General features: G+C 39.8%; 1 protein-coding gene across 7 annotated transcripts in view; it reads left to right on the top strand.

Moving 5' to 3' along the window:
* Positions 1 to 3598: 3598 nt before the first annotated feature.
* Positions 3599 to 25395, top strand: part of dlg5b.1 (discs, large homolog 5b (Drosophila), tandem duplicate 1) — a 31595-nt gene continuing 9798 nt past the window's right edge. For 3 of the 7 annotated variants that reach the window (XM_067368928.1, XM_067368926.1, XM_067368932.1), the window contains exons 1-16: positions 3599 to 4338; positions 11703 to 11771; positions 13104 to 13257; positions 13612 to 13755; positions 15048 to 15231; positions 16388 to 16647; positions 17132 to 17480; positions 17695 to 17925; positions 17998 to 18182; positions 20625 to 20750; positions 21000 to 21132; positions 21227 to 21354; positions 21425 to 21600; positions 21694 to 21800; positions 22742 to 22834; positions 22929 to 23756. In XM_067368928.1, coding sequence (XP_067225029.1) covers positions 4044 to 4338; positions 11703 to 11771; positions 13104 to 13257; positions 13612 to 13755; positions 15048 to 15231; positions 16388 to 16647; positions 17132 to 17480; positions 17695 to 17925; positions 17998 to 18182; positions 20625 to 20750; positions 21000 to 21132; positions 21227 to 21354; positions 21425 to 21600; positions 21694 to 21800; positions 22742 to 22834; positions 22929 to 23756 — 3462 coding nt within the window. In that variant the 5' untranslated portion in view covers positions 3599 to 4043. The remainder of the gene's footprint in view (positions 4339 to 11702; positions 11772 to 13103; positions 13258 to 13611; positions 13756 to 15047; positions 15232 to 16387; positions 16648 to 17131; positions 17481 to 17694; positions 17926 to 17997; positions 18183 to 20624; positions 20751 to 20999; positions 21133 to 21226; positions 21355 to 21424; positions 21601 to 21693; positions 21801 to 22741; positions 22835 to 22928; positions 23757 to 25395) is intronic. The other 4 variants (XM_067368931.1, XM_067368933.1, XM_067368927.1 and 1 more) reach the window with 3 other exon arrangements.

A 25395-nucleotide genomic window follows, 5' to 3' on the forward strand; every position in this document is an offset into this window, starting at 1 on the left:
AGAGGGAGATTTAGCGCCACTCCCACACCAGACACGCGTTAAAGCAGCCGGAGCAACTTTTCTCTTACGGATATGACGAGACACGCACGAGCGAGTGACGTATGTGAGCGATTTCCCGCCAAAACCATCCCGACAGCTCTAAAATATAAACACTTATTAATAGGCTTACCGTAGTGAATCAAGGTAAGGCCAAAACACGTTTTTGAAGAAACATTGATTATATTGACTCATTATTTACATTTACAGCAAAAAAGGTAAATAGTGAAGCTTTAAAGGGGTCAAGAATAGAGAAATCAACATTTTCTTGAGCTTTTGATATATAAGAGCTCATCATACTATAAGAATATCCTGTAAGTTTCAGAACTAATTAAATTATATAAAGAATGCGATCAAAGAACGCCCCCTTTACAATCGCTGGAGCTGTCAATCAAACAGAGCGAGTTTATCAGTGACTGAGTTCTGGACTCGAGCCAAACTCCCGTTTTATTCCATGAATCTCTAGTTATCGCATTTGCACTGTTAGTTATGATGAAAGCATTTGTTAGTGTGCAGAAATTGAGTTTCAACGACGAGATCACTGCTTTCATGAGCTCAACAACACGTCTGTGATCGACTACATGTTCATCACTGCAACCTTTCATATAATGCTATAGATGTAATGAAGTAATGCAACACTTTTCATGATTGGTGAACCTTGAGAGCTGTAATAGTAAAAAATGTGCTAAAAGTTTTCAAGAGAATAATATTTCATATACAAACATGTTAGCCAATCACAGCACTGAAGTCTCACAGAGATACGCCCCTTTCAACAGAGTGTTCAAATCAGAGGCTAAAATCAAGGTAAGAAAAATGGCTTTTACTTCTAAATGATGACAATTTTTGATGTAAAAAGCATACTAACATTATAAGTGCACCCCAGGAAACATTATAAAACAACGCAGTTCATGACCCCTTTAACTGTAGTCAACTAATGGAAATTTACTGTAAAGTGTTATGTGTGCTTGCTTATTTTAAAGTACAAACTGTAGCAGTGTTCACTTGCAAGTGACACTAAAATAGACTGAATTTGCATTTCAATTGCATTTTCATCCCTGCAAAGCATAAAGAAAGAAGAAAAACATCTTCATTGATTCATTTTTCAGGGCATCTTCTCCACATAAGCCCTGATGTTTTCTCTGGTTTTACCAGTGGTTGATCTCCAGTGAATGAAGGGATTTGATTGGACAGACAGGTGGTGTTCATGACCTCTGGCCTTCTATAGTGTGTGCTGCTCCGCTCGTGTACATTGACCTCATCTGGGTGTTTGGGCTGTAATCATCTGAAGCCTGACACAATTCCCCACGCCATCTGGGATCAGGCATACATTCCGTGTTTTTTGATGATTGCTGTAAACTGCGTCTGAATCATGGAGATTATGTGAAGCAGACTGTAATCTGAGCTTCAGATTTAAACATTCGATGCACATCATGAGCTTTAGCATATAAGAATAACTGATAAATATGATCAACAAATCCTCTCGCATCAGGCAGATTCTGCCTCCGTTTACAGCGACGGCCGGGATTTAAATGAACTCACGGTGAACGATGCAAAACTAAATGTTTTAAAAGAGGAAAGAAAAGTTAAACTGAGTTCACAGATCAAGAGTACTTTTCATTAATGTCAGGTTGGGGCAAGTTGTCACATCTTTAAATGTTGGTCGATTGATAATTATTACAAATGTTTTGATATTTATATAATGTTAAAAGTGTTCAGAAACTAATTTTAGTGCTTTTTGGAAGTATGTATCATGTTTTTTATACTAATTTTTGTGCTGTTTTATAATTATTTGGTTGAAAAGCATTTAAATATGCTTCGATATGTTTTTTCGTTATACTTTATATATTTATAAATAAATCAATAAACAGCAGTTTTTCCATGTGACATGACATTAAGGTTTGTATCTGTACAGAAATTGACCCTGAGAAGTATTCACTGGAGTAAACAGTGTGACAACTAGCCCCGGTCTCATCATTTGGGTTGTGATTTGTTGGTTGCAGCAGTGCTCAAGCTAATGAAACTCAGTCCTCTCAGATGAGTCGGGCAGGGTGTCGAGACTCCGTTGAGTTTCCAAATGAAACACTCGGTGAGATTGTGAGGTTATGTAATCACCAAACGCAGTCACATGAGCACTGCTCCTTTCAGGTCCTCATCTCACATATGTCAGGTTGTTTGCTCAAATTACACCTGGATCAATCCTGCTGTGCGCTAACCTTCATTCTCATGTCCCTTCATTGAAACATTAAATCATTTTTGTCTTGTTACTGTAACAAACTTCAACAATGAGAAACTGATCACTTAAATGAAACAGAAATACTCAGGAATCTTGTTTTAATTGCGGATACATGTCCTCAGGATCACTTTCAATCCCTTTAGACTTTTATTTTGTAAAATCCCAGTTTTTAATGACATCACATGACGGGAAATGACATCATTTTGGAGGGAACTCATCATCAGTAAGAGTTTGATGGATTTTGTGGAGTTTTTGGTTTGTGTTGAGCTATTTGATCCTGGATCAGTTTGATAATATCAAAATACCAAAGATATTATTTTAGAAATATATTTCAAAAGATATATATATAGTTTAACTAACCTCAACTCTTTATGAACATTCTGTTAATTAAAGTTATATAAGTGAATGTATTTCTCATAAGTTTAAATCTGTTTATCAAAATACTTGTTGAAATGGTTTATTATGAGCTGCAGTTACTGTGTGTTTTCTGCGACAGTGAGTGTGTGTTGAGTGTGTGTTCAGGTTACACATTACACAGTTAACAGCGGAAAATCAAATATCATAAATATCAAATATTCTGTGCTTTGTGGACTTTACTGTTTGAATCACAACTCCAAATAACCTTGACTACAGGAACCAAAATCTGTTTTGTTTTATTTCCTAGTAAACAAATGGATTTGTGGATTTTTTAATTCGTCACCAGGATTCTAGATTAACATCAAAATATAACATCGAATGCATTTTCCCCATATATATATATATATATATATATATATATATATATATATATATATATATATATATATATATATTTTTTTTTTTATTTTTTTTTTTTTAATATTTTTTTTGAGTTCATTAGTTCTGTCAATGATGCACTGGATTTGTAACAACACAAACATAAAAAGTTTTAAAAATAGTTTAAAGTAGTTTTAGATGAATTACACTGCATACTGTGTTAAATTTCACTTTGTTAGTAATTGTTTGTTTTCCATGATAGAAAAAAAAAGCAATTGCTTTTCATTGTATTGTTTTTCATTTTGTATTTGTTCACAAAATTAATATTAATAAATAATAATAATCAGGCATTTAATATGATCTCTGACAAAAATAACATTCAGACATGTTTTATTCATTATTCATGAGATGACATCATTATCTACAAGTTGGAATAGCACAGAAATCTAAATAAAACATTAAAGCATGAAAGCGTTTTATGACTTTGTACTCGTCTGTAAATGATGAAATAGTGAACGCCTAGGTGTTTTATCGGAAGCCCCGCCCCTCTCTGGTTACCCTCCCACTTAACAGTTTTGAGTGGCATTTAGAAGCCACGCCCCTTTCTCATTCCCCTCTCGTTGAACCGGTTTGATTGGCAGGCGGAAGCCCCGCCCCGGCCTCCTTTCTCCTCCCGCTCCCAGGCTTTGATTGGCAGATGATAGCAGCTGCGGAGTTGTGGAGTCATGGCGGAGCTCCGCCGCGCCTCAGATCACTGGAGTTAATTTGAGATAAACTGTCAAACTTTACAACTAATCGAACATGATCGAACGCGGGGTAAAGTTACGAGCGCCGTCGGACCAGCGTCAAACGATCTGAAAGAGAAAACTGGCAAAGATGTGAGACTCTGCGAAGAAGAAGAAGAAGAAGAAGAAGAAGAAAAAACCGTTGGAGTCTCTCCTAAAGTCGCAAATATGGCTTCTTGTTTCTTTCCATTTCACACAGAAAACTCTTCAACGGGAGCGTCGCTGTTTTCAGCGCTTCGCGTCGCTCGGGTGTGATGGATCCCAAGCACAAAGAGTTGTTAGAGCAGTGCCAGCAGAAGTTGTCGGAGTCCGTCACAGATGTGGATCGGGTTCTGGAGCTGCTGGCCCAGTCAGGCAGTCTGAGCCCGGCCGAGCGCGCGGAGCTCGACAAGAACTGCTCCAGCGGCGCCGAGAAGGTCCATCTGCTCCTCAAGACGCTGGCGGAGAAGAAGGAGAGGGATCATTTCCAGGAGTTCTGCTGGGCTCTGGAGAAAACCCAACCGGTGCTGCTCAGCGCTCTGCTGCCCGCGAACAACCACCACAGCACGGGTAAAACATCCGAACCTCCAGCCGAACCGGCTCAGTGTAGTTGGGTCTCAATCCAGCAGTTTAAGTGTTATTTAACTTGGAGACTGACGGGATCAACAATACAAATATTCAGATATGAACTATTTCAACATATAGAAACTCTCTAAACTCTACTTCAGTATTCTTACTTTTATCTAGTTGCTTATTAGATGTTTATTACTGCTTTATAAAGCACATATTAATGCATGATCATATTCTACACCCCTAAATCCTACTCCATATCTAAACTTAACCTTACTAACTATTAATACGCAGTAAATTAAGAGTTTGAGGCAAAAGTCGTAGTTAATAGTGAATATGTGTAATATAATAATACATGACACATGTAATCGCTTTTTCAATATATGTCTGAATCTTTATATTTTAGGTGCCTTCATTTTTTCAGCACACTTTAATATTTTTAAGTACAAATATTCAAAATGGTCTGATTATGCCTGAATTCTGTTAAAATATCATTTAAAATAGTTTTAGCATGTCAAATATTGATGAATCCACATATTGTGTGTGTAATATCCAGTGTTGGTGTTGGTCTGCGCGGGATGTGGTCAGACAGATGCTCATAGAAACACTGACCCGTCGGTGAGGAAAGCGTCTCGGAGCTGTTGTGTGAATCTGCCGTGCGAAACACCGTACAGTAAATGTGTTACAGATGTTCCCAAGATTCCTGCGGCCAGAAAAACTCATCAGACATGCAGGGATTTTTGCCATAAGCCAGAAATAGCTGCAGACTATAAAATAATGCAGCTTAAAGCTGGATCAAATAACATTGCCTAGAAAGCATTAAAGCCATGTTACAGGAGTGTGATTGGATGACAGAGGAACACATGAGAGTAATGTTGCACTGAAGAACGAGTCGATTCGAGTGTGTCTCTTAAATGGAGCATTTCTGATCAATTAGAGAAGAGATCTGCGATGCCGTCGATGTGAAGCTCAGCGGGCGTCTGTTGGGTTTAGCTCCGTTTATCACGCTGATCATTTCCTCTAACTGATGTGCTTCAATTAAATAAACAGTGTCCTGAGTGATTGTGTCCGCCTCAATTATATAAAGAACGTGACAGTCGGGCTCCGGACGTAAAAATCTCCCATTGATTTCTAGTGATAACATTCAGACCGTTCAAAGCAGACCAGAACTCTGAAGTTAAAGGATTCGTTCAGTTCAGAACCAACATTTCCTGATCATTTACTCTCCCTCATGTCATCCAAGATGTTCATGTCTTTCTTTCTTCAGTGGGAAAGAAATGAAGGAAAACATTCCAGGATTTTTCTCCATATAGTGGACTTCACTGGGGTTCAACGGGTCCAAATGTCAGTTTCAGTGCAGCTTCAAAGAGCTCTACATGATCCCAGACGAGGAATAAGAGTCTAATCTAGAGAAACCATCAGCCATTTACTAAAAAAACAAACATTATATACTTTTTAACCACAAATGCTCGTCTTGCACTGCTCTGTGATGCTCCACTCATGACGTAATCATGTTGGAAAGGTCACGCGTGACGTAGGTGGAAGTACCGCAGTAAAAATCGTCCGACATCGTCGTTTTACCTTGTTTTGTAAAGGTCGTTTGACTTAGTCTTTGATGTTCTCTTTGTAAACACTGGATCAGTATTTCAATCTTTCCAACATGATTACGTCATGCGTGGAGCATCACAGAGCAGTGCAAGACGAGCATTTGTGGTTAAAAAGTATATAATGTTTATTTTTCTTAGTAAATGTCCGATGGTTTCTCTAGATAAGACTCTTATTCCTCGTCTGGGATCATGTAGAGCTCTTTGAAGCTGCACTGAAACTGACATTTGGACCCGTTGAACCCCAGTGAAGTCCACTATATGGAGAAAAATCCTGGAATGTTTTCCTTCATTTCTTTCCCACTGAAGAAAGAAAGACATGAACATCTAGGATGACATGGAGGAGAGTAAATTATGAGGAAAAACATCTGTAATAACCAAATTCTTGGGAAAAACTAGACCAAAACGTCATGTCAGTTCACAGTGCATTGGCTTATATTATTAACTGACAATTTTTAATCTTAATAACGTGTTTGTAAATGTTGATATTAACATTAAGATTAATAATTGCTGTAAAACTGTTGTTCTGATTCGGTGTTGTGGTTTGTGGTGGCTGATGGGACGGGGGCGTGTGACGCTTCAGTCATGTAGAGCGTCAGTCTCGGGCGGATGAGGATGACCTGTAATGAAGCCCCTGCGGAAGGCCGAGTTTAGAGCCGGTCTGAGAGATGAACCGTCATGACTCTGTCCAGTTGGTGATGTGGAGTCCGTTTCTCAGGGCTGTGAGTAATGAAGGGCACAGAGATTCTACCCAGCATGCAGTCTGGCACACACAGAGAGGGCTCAACAGATCGAGCGCCTTTCTCTGTCGGGTCCAAGTTTCCGTTGTCCGGCTCACAGCTGTGTGAGGGAGAGAGAATTAAATAGAAGTCCAGTTTATGGGCCGTAGTTTGCCAAGCTTCATGCACTCTGTTTAAACGCCAGACAGGACACACACACACACACACACACACACAGAAACACACACACACACACACACACACACACAGAAACACACACACACACACACACACACACACACACACACACACACACACACACACACACACACACACACACACACACACACACACTGAAACACACACACACACACACACACACACACACACACACACACACACACACACACACACACACACACACACACACACACACACACACACACACACACACACACACACACACACACACACACACACACACACACACACACACACACACACACACACACACACACACACACACACACACACACACACACACACACACACACACACACACACACACACATGTTTGTTTTTGTGAATTGTGGGGACTTTCCATAGACTTCAATGCATTTTACACTGAAGCAGCAAACTGTACATTCTATCCCCCTACCCTGCCCCTACCCCTAAACACTAACCCTCACAGGAAACTGTGCAAACTTTTACTTTTTCACAAAAACTCATTCTATATGATTTATAAACCCATTTACATTGTGGGGACACGCTGGCTGGTCCCCACGATGTAGGTGAACTCAGGTTTATATTACATCATGGGGACATTTGGTCCCCACAATGTAATATAACACACACACACACACACACACACACACACACACACACACACACACACACACACACACACACACACACACACACACACACACACACACACACACACACACACACTGAAACACACACACACACACACTGAAACACACACACACACACACTGAAACACACACACACACACACACACACACACACACACACACACTGAAGCACACACACACACACACACACACACTCACAAGCACACACACACACACACACACTGAACAACACACACACACACACACACAGAAACACACACACACACACACACACAGAAACACACACACACACACACACACTGAATCACACACACACACACACACACTGAAGCACACACACACACACACACACTGAAACACACACACACACACACACACTGAAACACACACACACACACACACACTGAAGCACACACACACACACACACACTGAAGCACACACACACACACACACACACACACACACACACACACACACACACACACACACACACACACACACACACACACACACACACACACACACACACACACACTGAAGCACACACACACACACACACTGAAGCACAGACACACACACACACACACACACACACACACTGAAGCACACACACACACACACACACTGAAGCACACACACACACACACACACTGAAGCACACACACACACACACACACACTGAAGCACACACTAAATTTTTTAAATTAATTTTTTTTTAATACATTTTTAAATTATTTTTTAATTAATATTTTAAATTGGCTTTTATTTTTATATTTTAAGCCTTTTTAATTTTAGTTTGTGATTTTTGTCTTTTTATTAGTTTTAGATTTTTACTGTAGTTATATTTCAGTTAGTAATTTAAGCACTTCAGCTTGAAGTTTTTTCAATTTCAATTTAGTTTGTTTTCCATCTAATATTTATATTTTATGTTATTTCAGCTGTATTTCAATCAGTTGTTTTTTATTTTAGACTTAGTTATCGATAACAACATTGATTAACTTGTTTAATTTAATAAGTTTTAATTTCAAACAATTATATGAAATGGGGAAGTGCTTTGGTACTGAGAAACGAGAAACTTGGTACCGACTCCTGAAATTTCACTATCCGTGTGGAATCCATTCAGATTCAGAATCAGAGTCAGGTGATCAGATTTGGAGTCAGGTGATCAGATTTGGAGTCAGGTGATCAGATTTGGAGTCAGGTGATCAGATTTGGAGTCAGGTGATCAGATTTGGAGTCAGGTGATCAGATTTGGAGTCAGGTGGTCGGATTCAGATTCGGATTCTGAGTTAGGTGATCAGATTCAGATTCGGAGTCAGGTGGTCGGATTCAGATTCGGATTCTGAGTTAGGTGATCAGATTCAGATTCGGAGTCAGGTGATCAGAGTCAGAGTCAAGTGGTCAGAGTCAGGTGGTCAGATTGAGAGTCAGGTGGTCAGATTGAGAGTCAGGTGGTCAGATTCAGAGTCAGGTGATCAGATTCGGAGTCAGGTGATCAGATTCGGAGTCAGGTGGTCGGATTCAGATTCGGATTCTGAGTTAGGTGATCAGATTCAGATTCGGAGTCAGGTGATCAGAGTCAGAGTCAAGTGGTCGGATTCAGATTCGGATTCTGAGTTAGGTGATCAGATTCAGATTTAGAGTCAGGTGGTCAGATTGAGAGTCAGGTGGTCAGATTGAGAGTCAGGTGGTCAGATTCAGAGTCAGGTGATCAGATTCGGAGTCAGGTGGTCGGATTCAGATTCGGATTCTGAGTTAGGTGATCAGATTCAGATTTAGAGTCAGGTGGTCAGATTTAGAGTCAGGTGGTCAGATTTAGAGTCAGGTGGTCAGATTGAGAGTCAGGTGGTCGGATTTAGAGTCAGGTGGTCGGATTTAGAGTCAGGTGGTCAGATTTAGAGTCAGGTGGTCAGAGTCAGGTGGTCAGATTTAGAGTCAGGTGGTCAGATTGAGAGTCAGGTGGTCAGATTGAGAGTCAGGTGGTCAGATTTAGAGTCAGGTGGTCAGATTGAGAGTCAGGTGGTCGGATTTAGAGTCAGGTGGTCAGATTTAGAGTCAGGTGGTCAGATTGAGAGTCAGGTGGTCGGATTTAGAGTCAGGTGGTCAGATTTAGAGTCAGGTGGTCAGAGTCAGGTGGTCAGATTTAGAGTCAGGTGGTCAGATTGAGAGTCAGGTGGTCAGATTGAGAGTCAGGTGGTCAGATTTAGAGTCAGGTGGTCAGATTTAGAGTCAGGTGGTCAGAGTCAGGTGGTCAGATTTAGAGTCAGGTGGTCAGATTGAGAGTCAGGTGGTCAGATTGAGAGTCAGGTGGTCAGATTGAGAGTCAGGTGGTCAGATTGAGAGTCAGGTGGTCAGATTTAGAGTCAGGTGGTCAGAGTCAGGTGGTCAGATTTAGAGTCAGGTGGTCAGAGTCAGGTGGTCAGATTTAGAGTCAGGTGGTCAGAGTCAGGTGGTCAGATTTAGAGTCAGGTGGTCAGAGTCAGGTGGTCAGATTGAGAGTCAGGTGGTCAGAGTCAGGTGGTCAGATTTAGAGTCAGGTGGTCAGAGTCAGGTGGTCAGATTCAGAGTCAGGTGGTCATGGTCAGGTGTGACTCGTTTAGAAACACACGTGAGGAGTCAGTATTTTACACACGTTCAGCATCTCTTCTGCTCGTTTCCCCGTCTGTTGACCCAGTTCCTGTCAGCCTCTGTCTGGATCTGTCGCTATAGTAACGCTGAGCCTTGTCACACCTCACAAACATAATCATAATTAACTACAGGTGTTAATTAACTCTTGTGTATTCATTATTTGTCGTCATGGGTGTGTTAGAAAGGAAACATCTGAAGGAGAGCGTGGTTACCGTGGTACTTTCAGTGCCGTTTCCATCAGCATCCGTGGCATCTCTGCCGTGTGTGAGCGAGAGTGGATCGGGGCTCATCCTGTGCCGTCTCATGGGTGGCAGCAGGTGGACGGCGCATCAGACCGGATCAGAACACATGAACACAGACTAACTCACAGCAGCAGCACAACATTTCAAATTCTTTCCTCTGAAGAACACTAACGAAGATGTTTTAAAACATTTTTAAAGAAAAAGCGCATTAGTGCCGCCCTCTTTTTCAGCGGCGTTGGTTCCGGAAGAATTTTTCCATTCATTTCTCCCATAGGGATTTAAAAGAATCTTCATTAAGGAGTTATAATCCAGATACAAGAGAATCACAACATTACAAACTTTGATTTGAAATTAAAACTCTGTGCTGAAACCAAAAATTCTGGATGCACTTGGCCGAAAACTGAAACTGAAAATGATTTCTTAATTTAAAGAGTGGCTAGCAATTAGTGTTGGGTATCATTCAAACATTTTCGATACCGATACCTTGAATTATCATCATAAATAATATATAGGTATAAATAATGAACATCGTATAAAATAAAACCCGACTGCTGCAGATTAATTTCAGCGTTAACAGTGTTGACACTATCACACAAATCTGAGTCTGAGGACGAGAACAGATATATATATATGAGGTACAAATGTACGCTCTTTTATAAATAAAAATATTTTAAAAAATGTTAATGACAACACTGGATCCCATTGACTTTCATTGTTTGAAAAAAAAAAGTTTCAAAATGTGGTCTTTACTCAGATAAAAGAATCCATAAAGTTTTGTAACGACATGAGGGTGAGGAAATGGACAGAAGTGTCATTTTTAGTTTGCACTGTTCCTTTAAGAAGACCGGTGGTGTATCAGGTGTAACACATGAAGTGTGTATGCTAGTGTGAGTGTGTGACAGTGGAGCGGAGGAAAGACGAGCAAATAGACAGAGCCGTCCTGAGAGAGAAACTGAGTCTCCATTCAAGCCCAATTACAGGCTCGAGTTACTGCAATACAGCTGGAGGCCTGTGTGTGTGTGTGACTGCACTGTTCATTTCAGTAGAAGTAGAGATGTCCATGCAGCCGTTCTTCTCACAGGTGTGTCTCAGAGTAGGAAGTACCTGCTCAAGGAGTCGGACATTTTTCATGGCCAAACTCATTCCAGCGCACTGAAACTGTTCATGTTCACGTATACTGACGGACACGGGCACTAGCGAGAAGACTGAGACTGTTCAGATGCTCTCACGCTTCTGCACTCATTGACGATAGAGTTCGTGTTGATGTTGTTTGTTTGTTTGTTTGTTTGTTTCAGGCTCCACGTGCAGCGTTCTGTCTGCGATGCCGTCGGACTCGGAGAGCAGCAGTTCTCTCAGCAGCGTCGGTGAGTCCTGTCAGGATAGCGTGTGTCTGACAGAAGCATCATGTTGCATCAGTAGCTGTAGGATGACCATGACACGATTAAAAAGCTTCATTATCTCACGGCCACACACAAAACACACATGTTTCGGCACATGTGTTCCTCTGGGAGAGAAGCGTCATACTGCATCTTGAGTCATTGTTTTAAGTGCTTGAAATTAATTCCTAAAAATGCCACTAAAATAAGCTTCATTTTCTTTGTGAAACTATATTATTATAATTACAAGCAATTTTTCATATTTAGATTTTTGATGAGATGTTCTTCACAGGTTTAATTAGCTTTTAATGAAGTTAGAATGTTTATTAAAATTGGGCATTAAAATTCTTATATACCTTTTTTTCTTTTTACCCTGTTTTTTATGTTTTAATAGCTTTGGATTCTGGCATGGCTTTAAAATAAAGAAACAAACTAATTATTTTGTTTAAAATAATGAGGACTTTTATATTATTCTCTAAATCAGGTTTAAATGTTTACAGTAAAGTTCAAAAGTTCGGGGTCACATTTAAAAAACATTCTATTCAGCAGCAACTAAATTAAAACAATTAAATTGATGAAAAGTGAGTAAAGACTTTTATAATGGTACGAAAATGCTGTTCTCTTGAACTTTTTATTCATCAAAGAATCCTGAAAAATAAAATGTATCACAGTTTCAACACTGATAATAATCATAAATGTTTCTTGAGCATCAAATCATCATATCAGAATGATTTCTGAAGGATCATGTGACACTGAAGACTGGAGTAATGATGCTGAAAATCACAGGAATAAATGACACTTTACTATATATTCACATAGAAAACAGCTGATTTACACTGGAATAATATTTCACTATTTTTACTGTATTTTTGATGAAATAGAAGAGAAGAGACTCTTCCTGAAACATCTTACAGACACCAAGCTTTTGAACGCTAGCGTATGTTTTGCAGTCCTACACATATTCCTGACTTCCTGCTGGTGCGAGACTCACTCACCGTGAAAGACGCAGAGCGAACTCAGACACCAGCTCGAGCTGCGAGACGCTTCTGTCCATTAGACGTCTAAAACGAGACAGGCGGCTGTTGTTTCCTGCAGCGAGGGTCATCGGTGGCCCAGATAAAGTCATTGTTTATTCATAACATCTGTTTGAACAGCAGAGCTGACTCTGAAGTTTATAAACGGCCTTCCATCTTCAGATCTGCGTTTGAAAGAGACAGAAGATCGCGCCGCTCATTGACCTCTTCAGCACTAAAGCTACACGAGTACATGTGCTAATATTTTATTTTCTGAGCACTGATGTTGTATGTCTGTCTATCCCAGCATCCTCTCCCCCTCCTGCACACCTGGACAAGCATGTGATGAGTGAGAAACTGGAGACTGTGATCTTCCAACTCAGACAGGTGACCCGTGAACGAGACGACCTGCGCAAAAGACTGGCCCTGTCCTCGCCCGGCACTACCTTCGACGACTGCAGGTACGGTGACACAGTCGGCCACTAAGAGATCGAAGAGGGTGTTTGTTACTGATCTGCACATTTCAATCTCCTGCCAGACAGTCCATATTTTCTGTATGCGAGCGTGAGATTGGACAGAGTGCTTTATGTGTATGAATAAAGTATGCTTACTTTCATTACTATTTCATAAACGGGCTTTTTGTCTCTTCATCTGCTCCTGACAGACATTGAACAAACACACACTGAGGTTTCCTGTGCATGTGATCTCAATGAAACCTCTCAATCAGACCTGTATATGCCAGATAATGAATGATCACGTGACACCGTGTGAAGTCTAGAGCTCGGGGACGTTTACGTGTGTCTGTGTGTCTGCAGGCCGAGCGTGAAGCCGGGTCACGATTACGAGCGTCTGAAGCTCCAGTGCATGAAGGCCATGTCGGACCTGCAGTCTCTGCAGAACCAGCACACCAAAACCCTGAAGAGATGCGAAGAGGCCGTGAGAGACGCCGATTACTACCAGTGAGATCCGCACACATGTACTTCCCTTATGGAGACGATTTTCAAGGGCAGTTTTTACCTTTTATGAGGGCAATTTAGTTCTAAACATACACACTTTTAATTTAATACATTTGATTTATAAACTGAGAACACGTCTAGTGGGCGACCGATATATCGCCAATATTTGGCATTTTTGTTCTAACCATATAAAATTTGAATTTAATTAATTGCATGTATTTACTTAATATTTATTTGTAATTTGAATCAATTATTACATTTTAAAAATATATTTATTTTTAAAAACTAATTTTTATGTGTAATTTCAGAACGTCTAGTGGTCGACCGATATATCGGCCAATATTTGGCATTTTTGCTCTAACCAATATAACATTTTTATTTTCTTTAAATATTTTTTCATTTTAATCAATTATTACATTTTAAAAATCTAAATTAATTAAAAAGTAATTTTTATGTGTAATTTCAGAACATCTAGTGGTCGACTGATATATCGGCCAATGTTTACCTTTTTGTTCTAACCATATAATTAGAATTTAATTAATTGCATTTAATTATTTATTTTTAATTTTAATCAATTATTACATTTTAAAAAACAACATTTTATACGCCCATTATCCATCAAATCAACAAATAATGACTCGACACACTGTCTGGAGGGTGTGTGTGACTTCATATGCACTTACAGTGGGCGCCACATGCATGTGATCGTGAAGTCCATGACACCATAGGGTGTCCCGTTTGTCATTTTAGGTTTCAGAAGGGTGATCGCGAGCGCCTCTTTTGCGGTCAGTATGCACCCACGCTTTTGCCCAGTCCACACAGCAGATTCTACCCAACAGTCAAAGTGGCATTACGTCACAAAAGCGCAGACTCGTAGGAAGTGAGTGTTTAGGGTGCCATTTGGGACAGGGCCTGAGAGTATGGGCCGACAGCGTGATGTGGAAGGCTCTGATTGGCTGCTGTGAGCTAAAGCAAACACACAGATTAGGGATCTTCACCTGAGATTACCCAATGATTTCGTTTTATTAATTTTCCTTTTTGAAACTATTTTGTTGAAGAACGTACTCCAATAAACTTTGAAAAATCGTTTTTTAAAATGTTGGCACTGGGAAGTGAACCCATGACCTTGGCATTGCTAGTGCCATGAAAGTCTTAACGTCTTTTCCATTGTCATCATATTATCTGGTAGATAAAATAAACATTAACAGTTAATTTGTTGTTCTGCTCACTGATGCGTCGGTCACAGTTGATGTCCGAGTCGATCAGTAACACATGTGACTCTCTCTGTCTCCCAGCACTCTTCACGGGCGTGTGGTTGGTGAACAGACTCAGCTGCGGGACGAGATGGAGGCCGTGAAGCAGAACTACTCTCAGCTCCTGCAGCAGCACTCGCAGCTCCAGCAGACATGTGACGAGCTGCGCCACATACACGACAGCGACCAGAGAGAGGTGGCCGACATGCGCCTGCAGCAGCAACAGGTAGACATCACACCGCATCAACTCTGAGTATATATAACACAACGGTAATATAGTGATTGATAATTAACATGTTTAAATATAAAACTTGTTCATGTGATTCCCTGGCATGCAGAGATCTCTTAAATGATTTGTCTGTTCTATATATATATATATATATATATATATCACACAACCCTAACTGAAATAAAGCTGAAATAATATAAAATATAAATATTAGATGAAAAAGTGAAAGTTTGAAATGTTACCTAGCCAACTAAATAAGTTTAAATACTAAATTACTAAACTAAAACTGAAATAAATATAATTTGCAGCTAATTGAAAATTAATAAAAACTACTGAAATAACAGTTTTTGTGTCGTTTGTTAATATAACGTGACATTTGTTTCTCTGCGTCTCTCTGTCTGTATCGGTCAGTTGAGGTCAAGAAATGACTGGTTCATATTTCTGTCCGTTCAGACGAGGAAAAGCTCTTAATCTATTAATAATGCTGAAAAACATGACAGACGAGGTGAGCTGAGGTCTTCCTCCGACTGTGTGCTTATGAAGACACACCAGAGACTGAGAGAAGAGGAGTTCGAGAAACAACCCGAGACGCACTCAAACTCGGGTCGCCCACATGATTTTATAATAAAAAACTCTCTTCTGTATTTTGACATAAAGTATCACATTGTGACAGTGTATCATTACAGCCCTATTCAAAATATTAATAAAAAACATAATATTATATAGATCAAACAAAAAAAACACTGCTATATTATTGTTCTTTAATTGAATTGTAGTAAAAAAAAAAAATGTTTTTTTTGAATGTCATCTTTAAAACCTCTGATTCCGTGTGACAGACCAGTTACAGTCTGATCAAATTATGATGGATATATTATTTCCATCCGAACAGTCAGTTTCATCCTGACATGTCATGGTATAGAGGTTAAATGTGGCATTTCATGTTGTTTTTGATCTGAAGTGTTATTTAGAGTTCTGAACTTTGACTCAGTGGCGCCATCAGCTGGTTTTGTCAGTGATATTTATCTCACTCCTCACCACAAATTAATCCTCTTAAATATTGTAGTTAATCCTAAAAAATGAGTAAACTCAGTGATTTGGTGATGGGTTCAATTTCTCCTCAGGGTCACAGTCGTGTCACAATCTCTTGTTGTAGGTCATGAGGGAGAACGGCTCTTCAGAACTGCTGAATAAACTTTACGACACCGCCTTAAACAAGCTGGAGGGGATGAAGAAAGAGTACGATGCCCTGAGGAAACGATACAACGAGAAAATGGCGAGTCACAACGCAGACCTGAGCCGCCTGGAGCAGATGGAGGAGGAGAACAGACGTCTGCAGAAACAGCAGGAGGTTCTGCTGAAGCAGAGAGACTCAGCGCTGCACTTCCAGCAGCAGTACAGCGGCTCCGTCAGGAGGTACAATGACACGCTAGAGGTGCTGCCTATGTAGAGTGCATCGCACTTCAGTCACTAAAGAGGGCCCGTCTCTGTTAGGCTCCATAGGGGACCTGTTATGCTTTCTTTCAGAGGTTTAATGTTGTTTACTAGATTGAATGTTGATTATTCTCCTCATATTCTCCATTGTTGCAGCTCCTCTCTTCCCAGTCTGTCAGTAACGCTCTGTTTAGTTCCTGTCTCTATGAAGCCCCTCCTTCTGAAAAGCACAAATTGATTGGTGTTTGGGAAATGTCCCATCCCTTACCATAACCACCTGTTTCAACACACTGCTAACTACCTCAACCAGGCCCCGCCCCTTTATTGTGCGCATTAATTATTTAAATGAGGAATATTGTGAAGAAAACACTGACACTGATATAGAGAAGAACTCAAACAGCAGCATCACACACTGAAGACAGATGAACATGGCAAAAGCACAGAGCGAAATCTCGATCTCTTTCAGGTTTGACAGCCTCCAGCAGGAGCTGAATAAGATGTCCGCTCAGAACGAGGAGCTGCAGAGAGAAACCGAGCGCCTCCAGATGGAGAACACGCGCTATAAGACCCTGCAGCTGAAGGCGGTGAAGGACGGCGAGAAGCTGAAGGAGGAGAGAGACTCTGTGCTAAACGAGTACAGACTGATCATGAGCGAGAGAGATCAGGTCATCAAGGAGGTGGACAAGCTGCAGACCGGACTGGAGGCGGCCGAGGCCAAACTCAAGAACACGTCCAGCGAGAGGAGGGTCGCCAGCGAGGAGATCGAGGCTCTGAGACAGGTCAAACACACACAACTACTAAAGACAACATTTAAAGTAAATATGAAACGTTTATTAAATGTTTGCCTTGCATAATCTGGTGTAATCTTGTGTGGCACGTGTTAATTCAGAAGATTCGTTTAAAAGATCCATTTGAATCATCAATCAAAAGTGTTCCCATTAAAGAAATCATATGAAGATCCTGCTCAACATTGCCTCTGTGTCGTGCAGAATTTACTCTCTGACGGTCTGACGTGTGCTGTGTGCGCAGGAACTGAACTCCGCTCTGCTGGACCGGGACCGGGCGATCCGGGAAAAGACGGAGCTGCTGGAGAAGTACTGTCACGAGGTGCAGGACAAGGCGGAGACGCAGAAGGAGCTGAGCCAGGCCTGTAAGGACATCGAGATGGTGCGAGAGGAGCGCGACGTGGCCCGTAAAGAGCGAACGGAGGCCATCATCCAGAGAGACCAGCTCCTGAGAGAGTACTACCAGGCCAGACAGGTACCTGTCCTGTGTTCACACGACCTCTGGACTCCTAGACTTCTGTTATTTCATTGCATTTCTCTCCTGCAGAAGCAGGACAGCGCAACGCTGGACATGGAGCGCGTCAGTAAGGAGCTGGAGGTTCTGAGGAAACAGTGTGAGGCCATTTCGGAGGAGCTCCAGGAGGCTGTGCAGGAGGCAGAGGTGGCCAAGTGTCGCAGAGATTGGGCCTTCCAGGAGAGAGACAAGATCGTAGCAGAGCGAGAGAGCATACGGTGAGCAGATCTCTGTTACACATAGGCATGTGACCGTATCAAATGTTCATGTCGCGATAATTTTTATTTATTATCACTACATTGAAATAAGTTCCAAAAAAAGTGTTGTTATAGTATAACAGGTTTAAGAGCTCTTTTTGTAATAACAAAAAAAAAAACAGAACTCTGAATGTTTAAATACAATAATACAATACACAAAAAAATATATAAAGTAAAATTTTCAAACAGATTAAAGTGCTTAGGCTATAAAGAAGAACAGGAAACGCTTTACTATAAGGTCTCATTATTTAATGCATTAACTCAGATTGAGCAACAGCTACATTTGTTACAGAAACTATTATTTTTTGTTAATGTTATTTTAGAAACACAACTGATCATTGTTAGTTTTAGCTCAGGTCCATTAAATAAGTTGATTTTAGTAATGTTATTAAACAGTAATAAAGAAATGAACATTAAGAATAATTAATACTTTTATAAGTATTTTTCATTGTCAGTTTGGTAATAATGAATGATAACTAATGAGATTTACTGAACAATAACAAATAATCAGAACATTTCTAATCATTAGGGCATGCTGTAGTCCAGATTAAAATATAAAAATGTGTAAGTTTGAAAATAAATAGTCTATTAAGTCTTTAAGTATGAAGTATTTGGTGCTGTGATGAACAACATTGAGATTAGAAAAAAATTAATGTCTTTTTGAAGCATTTTAAAAACTTGCAGTTGCTTTGTTTCCGGGGTAACCGCTGCATTTCTGCTGTTGTGAACGTGCACTTTCATTCAGCGCGCTTCTGTCACTCGTTCTGTCATGTGCTTCTCATGCATGTTGGGCTTGTTTACATCTGAGCGTGTCTCTTTGACGCAGAATACAGCGGTGTTGTGCATTTTATACGGTTGATGGGGAAAGTATTCTTAAATGCATTATAAAAATTAATAATTGGTAATAAATTATTATTTACGGTATTTTGAAATGCCCATGATAACAATATAGTGCATATTCATTATCGTGATATATCGCATTACCGAATATCGGACAAGTGTAGTTACACGTGATTCAGTTCAAGTGTGTCTCGTCATATGAAATCTCTGTCCTCATAACTGTTAAAAACCACCCAATCCCAATAATGTTCAAATCCAACACATACAGTACAGTCCAAACGTTTGGAACCACTAAGATTTTTAACGTTTATGAAAGAAGTTTCGTCTGCTCACCAAGGCTACATTTATTTAATTAAAAATACAGTAAAAAACAGTAATATTGTGAAATATTATTACAATTTAAAATAACTGTTTTCTATGTGAATATATAGTAAAGTGTAATTTATTCCTGTGATCAAAGCTGAATTTTCAGCATCATTACTCCAGTCTTCAGTGTCACATGATCCTTCAGAAATCATTCTAATATGATGATCTTCTGCTCAAGAAACATTTAATGTGTACAATTGTACAAAATATTTGTGTATAATAATTTTTTTCAGGATTATTTGATGAATAGAAAGTTCAAAAGAACAGTGTTTATCTGAAATCTAATCTTTTGTAACATTATAAATGTCTTTACTGCCACTTTTGATTGATTTAATGCATCCTTGCTGAATAAAAGTATTAAATTCTTTCATTTCTTTTCAAAAAAATAAAAATAAAAATTCTTACTGACCCCAAACTTTTGAACGGTCTTGTATAATGCTACAGAAGCTTTGTATTTCAGATAAATGCTGTTCTTTTGAACTTTCTATTCATCAAGGAATCCTGAAAAAAAAAAAGTACACAACTGTTTTCAACATTGAAAATAATCATAAATGTTTATTGAGCAGCAAATCAGCATATTAGAATGATTTCTGAAGGATCATGTGACACTGAAGACTGGAGTAACGATGCTGAAAATTCAGCTTTGATCACAGGAATAAATTACTTTGTCAAATATATTTAAATAGTAAACAGTTATTTTAAATTGTAATAATATTTCACAATATTACTGTTTTTACTGTATTTTTAATTAAATAAATGTAGCTTTGGTGAGCAGACGAAACTTCTTTTAAGAACATTAAAAATCTTAGTGGTTCCAAACTTTTGGACTGTCCTGTATATTAAAACAAATGCAATGGTGCATAAACAGTATGGAGATAAAATGGTGTCAAAAATTATATATATTTTTTAGTATATATGTTATATAAATACATAGAAACTCAAACATATATAAAATATAAGTTTATAGATATATATAAATTCTTATTTTGTACATTTAAGTTGGGCTGTGCATTTGTGAAAGTAAGTGATCTTTGAAAATGTTGGAAGTGATTTTTTGAAAATGTTATTTTTGAGACAATTTAAGCTGCATAAAACAGGGCCAAATCCGACAGCTTTCAATTAATGAGCAAAAATATCCTATAAAACAATATTCTAAATCATATCATTGCTGTGTGTGTGTGTGTGTGTGTGTATCAGGACGTTGTGCGATAACCTGCGACGCGAGAGGGACCGAGCTGTTAGCGATCTCGCCGACGCTCTGAGAAACCTCGACGACCTGCGGAAACAGAAGAACGACGCGGTGCGAGAACTGAAGGAGCTCAAGTGAGTCTCAGAATCACATCAGGGAATCTACTGGACTGAATTATGTTCATGTTCTCTTCATGATTCATGAGCGTCTGCACGTGAATGAGACGCTGTACTAAAATACTAAAGCTTTGAATCTGCAGCACCACAGCCAAAGTAGTTTGATTCCCAGACAAATGACTCTTTTTCTTTTGAATTAAAGAATAAATCATGAATCATTCTCAGGTTGGAGTAAATTAGGTGAACTCTTGCTAAAATGTGTATCAGGGAGTGTATGGAGGAGCAGCTGGAGAAGGAGGCACGTTTTCGCCAGCTGATGGCCCACAATTCTCACGACTCGGCTATCGATACGGACTCGCTGGAGTGGGAAACGGAGACTGTGGAGTTTGAGAGGAGTGCGGTATGAAGCTGTGACGAACCTCCAAAACTATTACAAACTTTTTTATTATTTGACATGAAGCATAAATATAAACCATCTCTGATCCGTCCTATAGGACGACATGGATTTGAGTGCTTTTGGTTTCGATATCGCTGAGGGGGTGAGCGACCCGTATCTACCCGGGGATTATGGGATATTTGTGAGCAAGGTGGACAAAGGAAGTATTGCGGAGGGCAGGTTAAGGTGGGTGAACTCTGTGCTCTCGGTCTCAACATTGGTGTGCGTTTCTAATCAGCGTTTGTTCAAACCGCAGAGTGAACGATTGGTTGTTGAAGATAAACGATGTGGATCTGGCCAATAAGGACCGGAAGCAGGTCATAAAGGCGGTGTTCAGTGGAGGCGGAGTCATCAACATGGTGGTCCGCAGGAGGAAGTCTCTTGGAGGAAGGATGGTCACCTCTGTTCATCTTACACTGGCAGGGCTCAAAGGTCAGATCAGGGGTCATTGTCTTTGAGTTGGTCAGGCAGATAAACCCGTTCATCAGTGCAGTGACTCTCTCTCTCTCTCTCTCTCTCCGTCAGCAGATTGTGGTGTCGGGTTGGAGAGTGGCGTGTTCGTGTCGTCGGTTTCTCCAGGCAGTCCTGCGGCGAGGGACGGTTCGGTGTGTCCCGGCGATCGGGTTCTCAATGTGAGTTACAGATTTTCCGAACTGAACTATGACCCCAATTGTGTAAATCTTTGGAAAAGATCCAAGTCCCTGCATTTTATGTTCATGTTACCAGAATAAAAGCTCTATAGTTTAACATTTGAAAGCAACGTAATGAAGAAACAACTAGTCGTATTGTGATTTTACTATTGTTCTGTAAAATAAACATGTTTTTACTTTAAAGTACAACAACATTATTGCAATAGTAATATATATCTTATTCTGATTTGTTTATCTTTTCATCATTTTAGCAATAATTACAAAATATTAATTTGAATAATAATAATTAGTTCACACTTTAGTTTAGGGTCCAATTCTCACAATTAAAGGATTAGTTCACTTCAGAATTTAAATTTCCTAATAATTTACTCTCCTCCATGTCATCCAAGATGTTCATGTCTTTCTTTCTTCAGTGGAAAATAAATGAAGGTTTTTGAGGAAAACATTCCAGGATTTTTCTCCATATAGTGGACTTCACTGGGGTTCAACGGGTCCAAATGTCAGTTTCAGTGCAGCTTCAAAGAGCTCTACATGATCCCAGACGAGGAATAAGAGTCTCATTTAGAGAAACCATCAGACATTTTCTAAAAAAATAAACATTATATAGTTTTTAACCACAAATGCTCGTCTTGCACTGCTCTGTGATGCTCCACGCATGACGTAATCATGTTGGAAAGGTCACGCGTGACGTAGGCTTTGTTTTTCTTCAAATGATAATGTTTATCTCAGAGCTAGATGGTTTGGTTCAAAGCTTTTTGAAGAGAGAAAAATGAGAAAAATGCATCCAGATCTGAAGCTACTGAAACAAGTCACACTCCTAAATTGGGAGCCTCTGATTGGTCGATGGAGCAGAGGCTCATTTGCATGTATTCTGGCTCGTTTCTGCTGTGATTATTTTAAGGTTGTTTAATTTTCTCTGGCAGATAAACGGAATTTCGCTGGATAATAAATCTGTGAGTGAATGTGAGACTCTCCTGCGGAGCTGCAGAGATTCCGTTTCTCTTTCTCTCCTGAAGGTGAGACATTATTGATCGTTTTTCATTTCCTTTTCAATCAGCTCACTCGTTCCTGAAGTCTTTCATGTTTCACAGTTGTTTCTCCTCATCCCAGTTCTTTCCACAGAGTCTGTCGGGTCAGAGTATCGTAGAGAGCCAGCGTGACTGTGAAAGGAACTCCAACGGGAAGTCTGCCGATCACCTGCGGCCCTGCAGGAAGCAGCCCAGCAGCCACAAAGACACGTACAGCCCCACACGTGACGTGGAGAGCGACCGCGGTCAGTATCGCTCGGAGCCGTATCATGAGATCTGCCTGCATCCCAACTCTAAACGACCCCTCACCTTTCACCCCGTTTCCCCCGGCGACTGCATCGCCGTAGAGATGGGTCAGGAGAGGCGTAAACAAAGCGGCGGCACGTGGCCGAAAATGGTAGCGGTTGCAATGACGGCTGCTGACAGCATCCCTCCGCTGTCTATTTTTAAGACCCCAAAGAAGCGGAAGTCGATATTCGACGCAGACATGTTCAAACGGCCGGAGACGCCAGCCAAGCTGGACTACCTCAGTTTGTCTCAGATGCCCAAACATTCCCCGCAGAGCTCCTGGACGGAGGGGCAGACGCCACCCGACCCGCCCAAACGCAGCGACTCCTTCAAGTTTAAACACAAACCACAGGGAAGCTCCGCCTCCGATTCCACCATTACCACCGGTTCGCCCCCGGCCACGCCCATTCAGACCGCGCCCGCAGACAAAGCCGCGTCTGATTTTGAAAATCGAGACCGCAACGGGAATGTTCTTCAGAGGCAGGGGTCCGGCGGCGGAGGGCCGTTTACGGAGGAAGTGCCTGGACAGGGCGCAGATGACCTGGAGATGAGGAGAGGAAGGCCGAGCTCCGCACCCGCTCAGCGCCGCAGCCTCACGCCCCTGAAGATGCCGTTTCCACAGGTGCTGCGCCTCACAAACCCTGCTGGATATGTGCAGTTCTAATGCCTCTAAATCAGTCCTCTGCAGTCACACCTTCACCATGTGCGGTCTTCGTTTGGGGAGTACACTTAGGGACTTTGGGGTCTCCAGAAACCACAGGCAACAAAATGTAATTTTATAGCAAAATATATATATATATATTTTTTTTAAACAAATGTAATTTTACTCTGTTTATTAATGTTTTTACTCCATATTTGTGCAGTTTTTGGAGGATTTATCATATCTTTTAAATTTATATAAATAAATAAATATTTTTTTAAATAGGTTTTTATACAAAAACAGCTTTTTATGTAAAATTCACTTTATAAAGACCCACATTTGTAACTTTCATTCATGGGGATCACATGGATAATTTGACATGGTTTAGTGTGAGATTTTTGTCCATCTTTTGGAAAATGCAGTTTTAAAAGTAAAAAATGATCACTTTATCCAGCAGATGCTGCAGAGCTCCACTATTTGCTGTTTGACTGACTGAAAGACATCTTTACACAAGTATTTTCAGCTGATTCAGATATTATCAAATCACAATTATGACAATTAAAATTACTTTTTGTCAAAGTTTAGTATTTTTTGTTTTTCAATATTGTTACATTATGATGAGACCCCGCTTAGAAAATGGACAAAAATCATCCTCAAAATCAAAATCTTTTAAAAACTTATATTTTTTCAGTACAAAAAAAATGCTAAACTTTGACAAAGTAATTTTAATTGTCATAATTGTGATTTGATAATATTTAGATCTGAATCAGCTGAAAATACTTGTGTAAAGATGTCTTTCAGTCAGTCAAACAGCAAATAGTGGAGCTCTGCAGCATCTGCTGGATAAAGTGATCATTTTTTACTTTTAAAACTGCATTTTCCAAAAGATGGGCAAAAATCTCACACTAAACCATGTCAAATTATCCATGTGATCCCCATGAATGAAAGTTACAGATGTGGGTCTTTTATAAAGTGAATTTTACTCAAGAAAATATTTATTTACTTATTTATATAAATTTAAAAGATATAATAAATCCTCCAAAAACTGCACAAATGTGGAGTAAAAACAATTATTTTGTTACAAAATTACATGTTGTTGTCTGGAGACCCCAAAGACCCTGAGTGATTTTTTTTTTTTCTACACTAACATAAAAATCAAAATCAAAGATATCACTCCAGTTATTTTTTATTTGTAGATCTAGAAAGTGTAACAACTGTACAAAGTTTCATGTCATTTGGACAAAGAGAACATTTTCACAATTTTAGCAAACGTTGTTTGGGGTCAAAAAAGACCCTATAAGGGTGCAGGGACAATATTTGCCCCCTAAATTGATTTTCCAGTGCATTTTTTTACGTTTATGAATAACTTTATAAAATAAATAACGTTTTAAACAAAATGTTCAATAGAGAAATAAGCAATGATGGTAAAACTAAGAAAAACTTTTAAATATTAAACTAAAACCGCCAATAGGTGGCAGCAAGTCACTGTTTTTATGAGTGAGTCATTGAATCATTCATACATGTAACGAAGCAAGTGGCTGTGAATGAATCATTGAATCATTAACTCTCACGATTCGTTCAAAGCCGCAGAATTGTTCGCGAAACAGAGAAGTGTGTTGTA

This window comes from Chanodichthys erythropterus, chromosome 19, assembly GCF_024489055.1.
Source record: "Chanodichthys erythropterus isolate Z2021 chromosome 19, ASM2448905v1, whole genome shotgun sequence".
In the NCBI taxonomy this organism is placed as follows: domain Eukaryota; kingdom Metazoa; phylum Chordata; class Actinopteri; order Cypriniformes; family Xenocyprididae; genus Chanodichthys; species Chanodichthys erythropterus.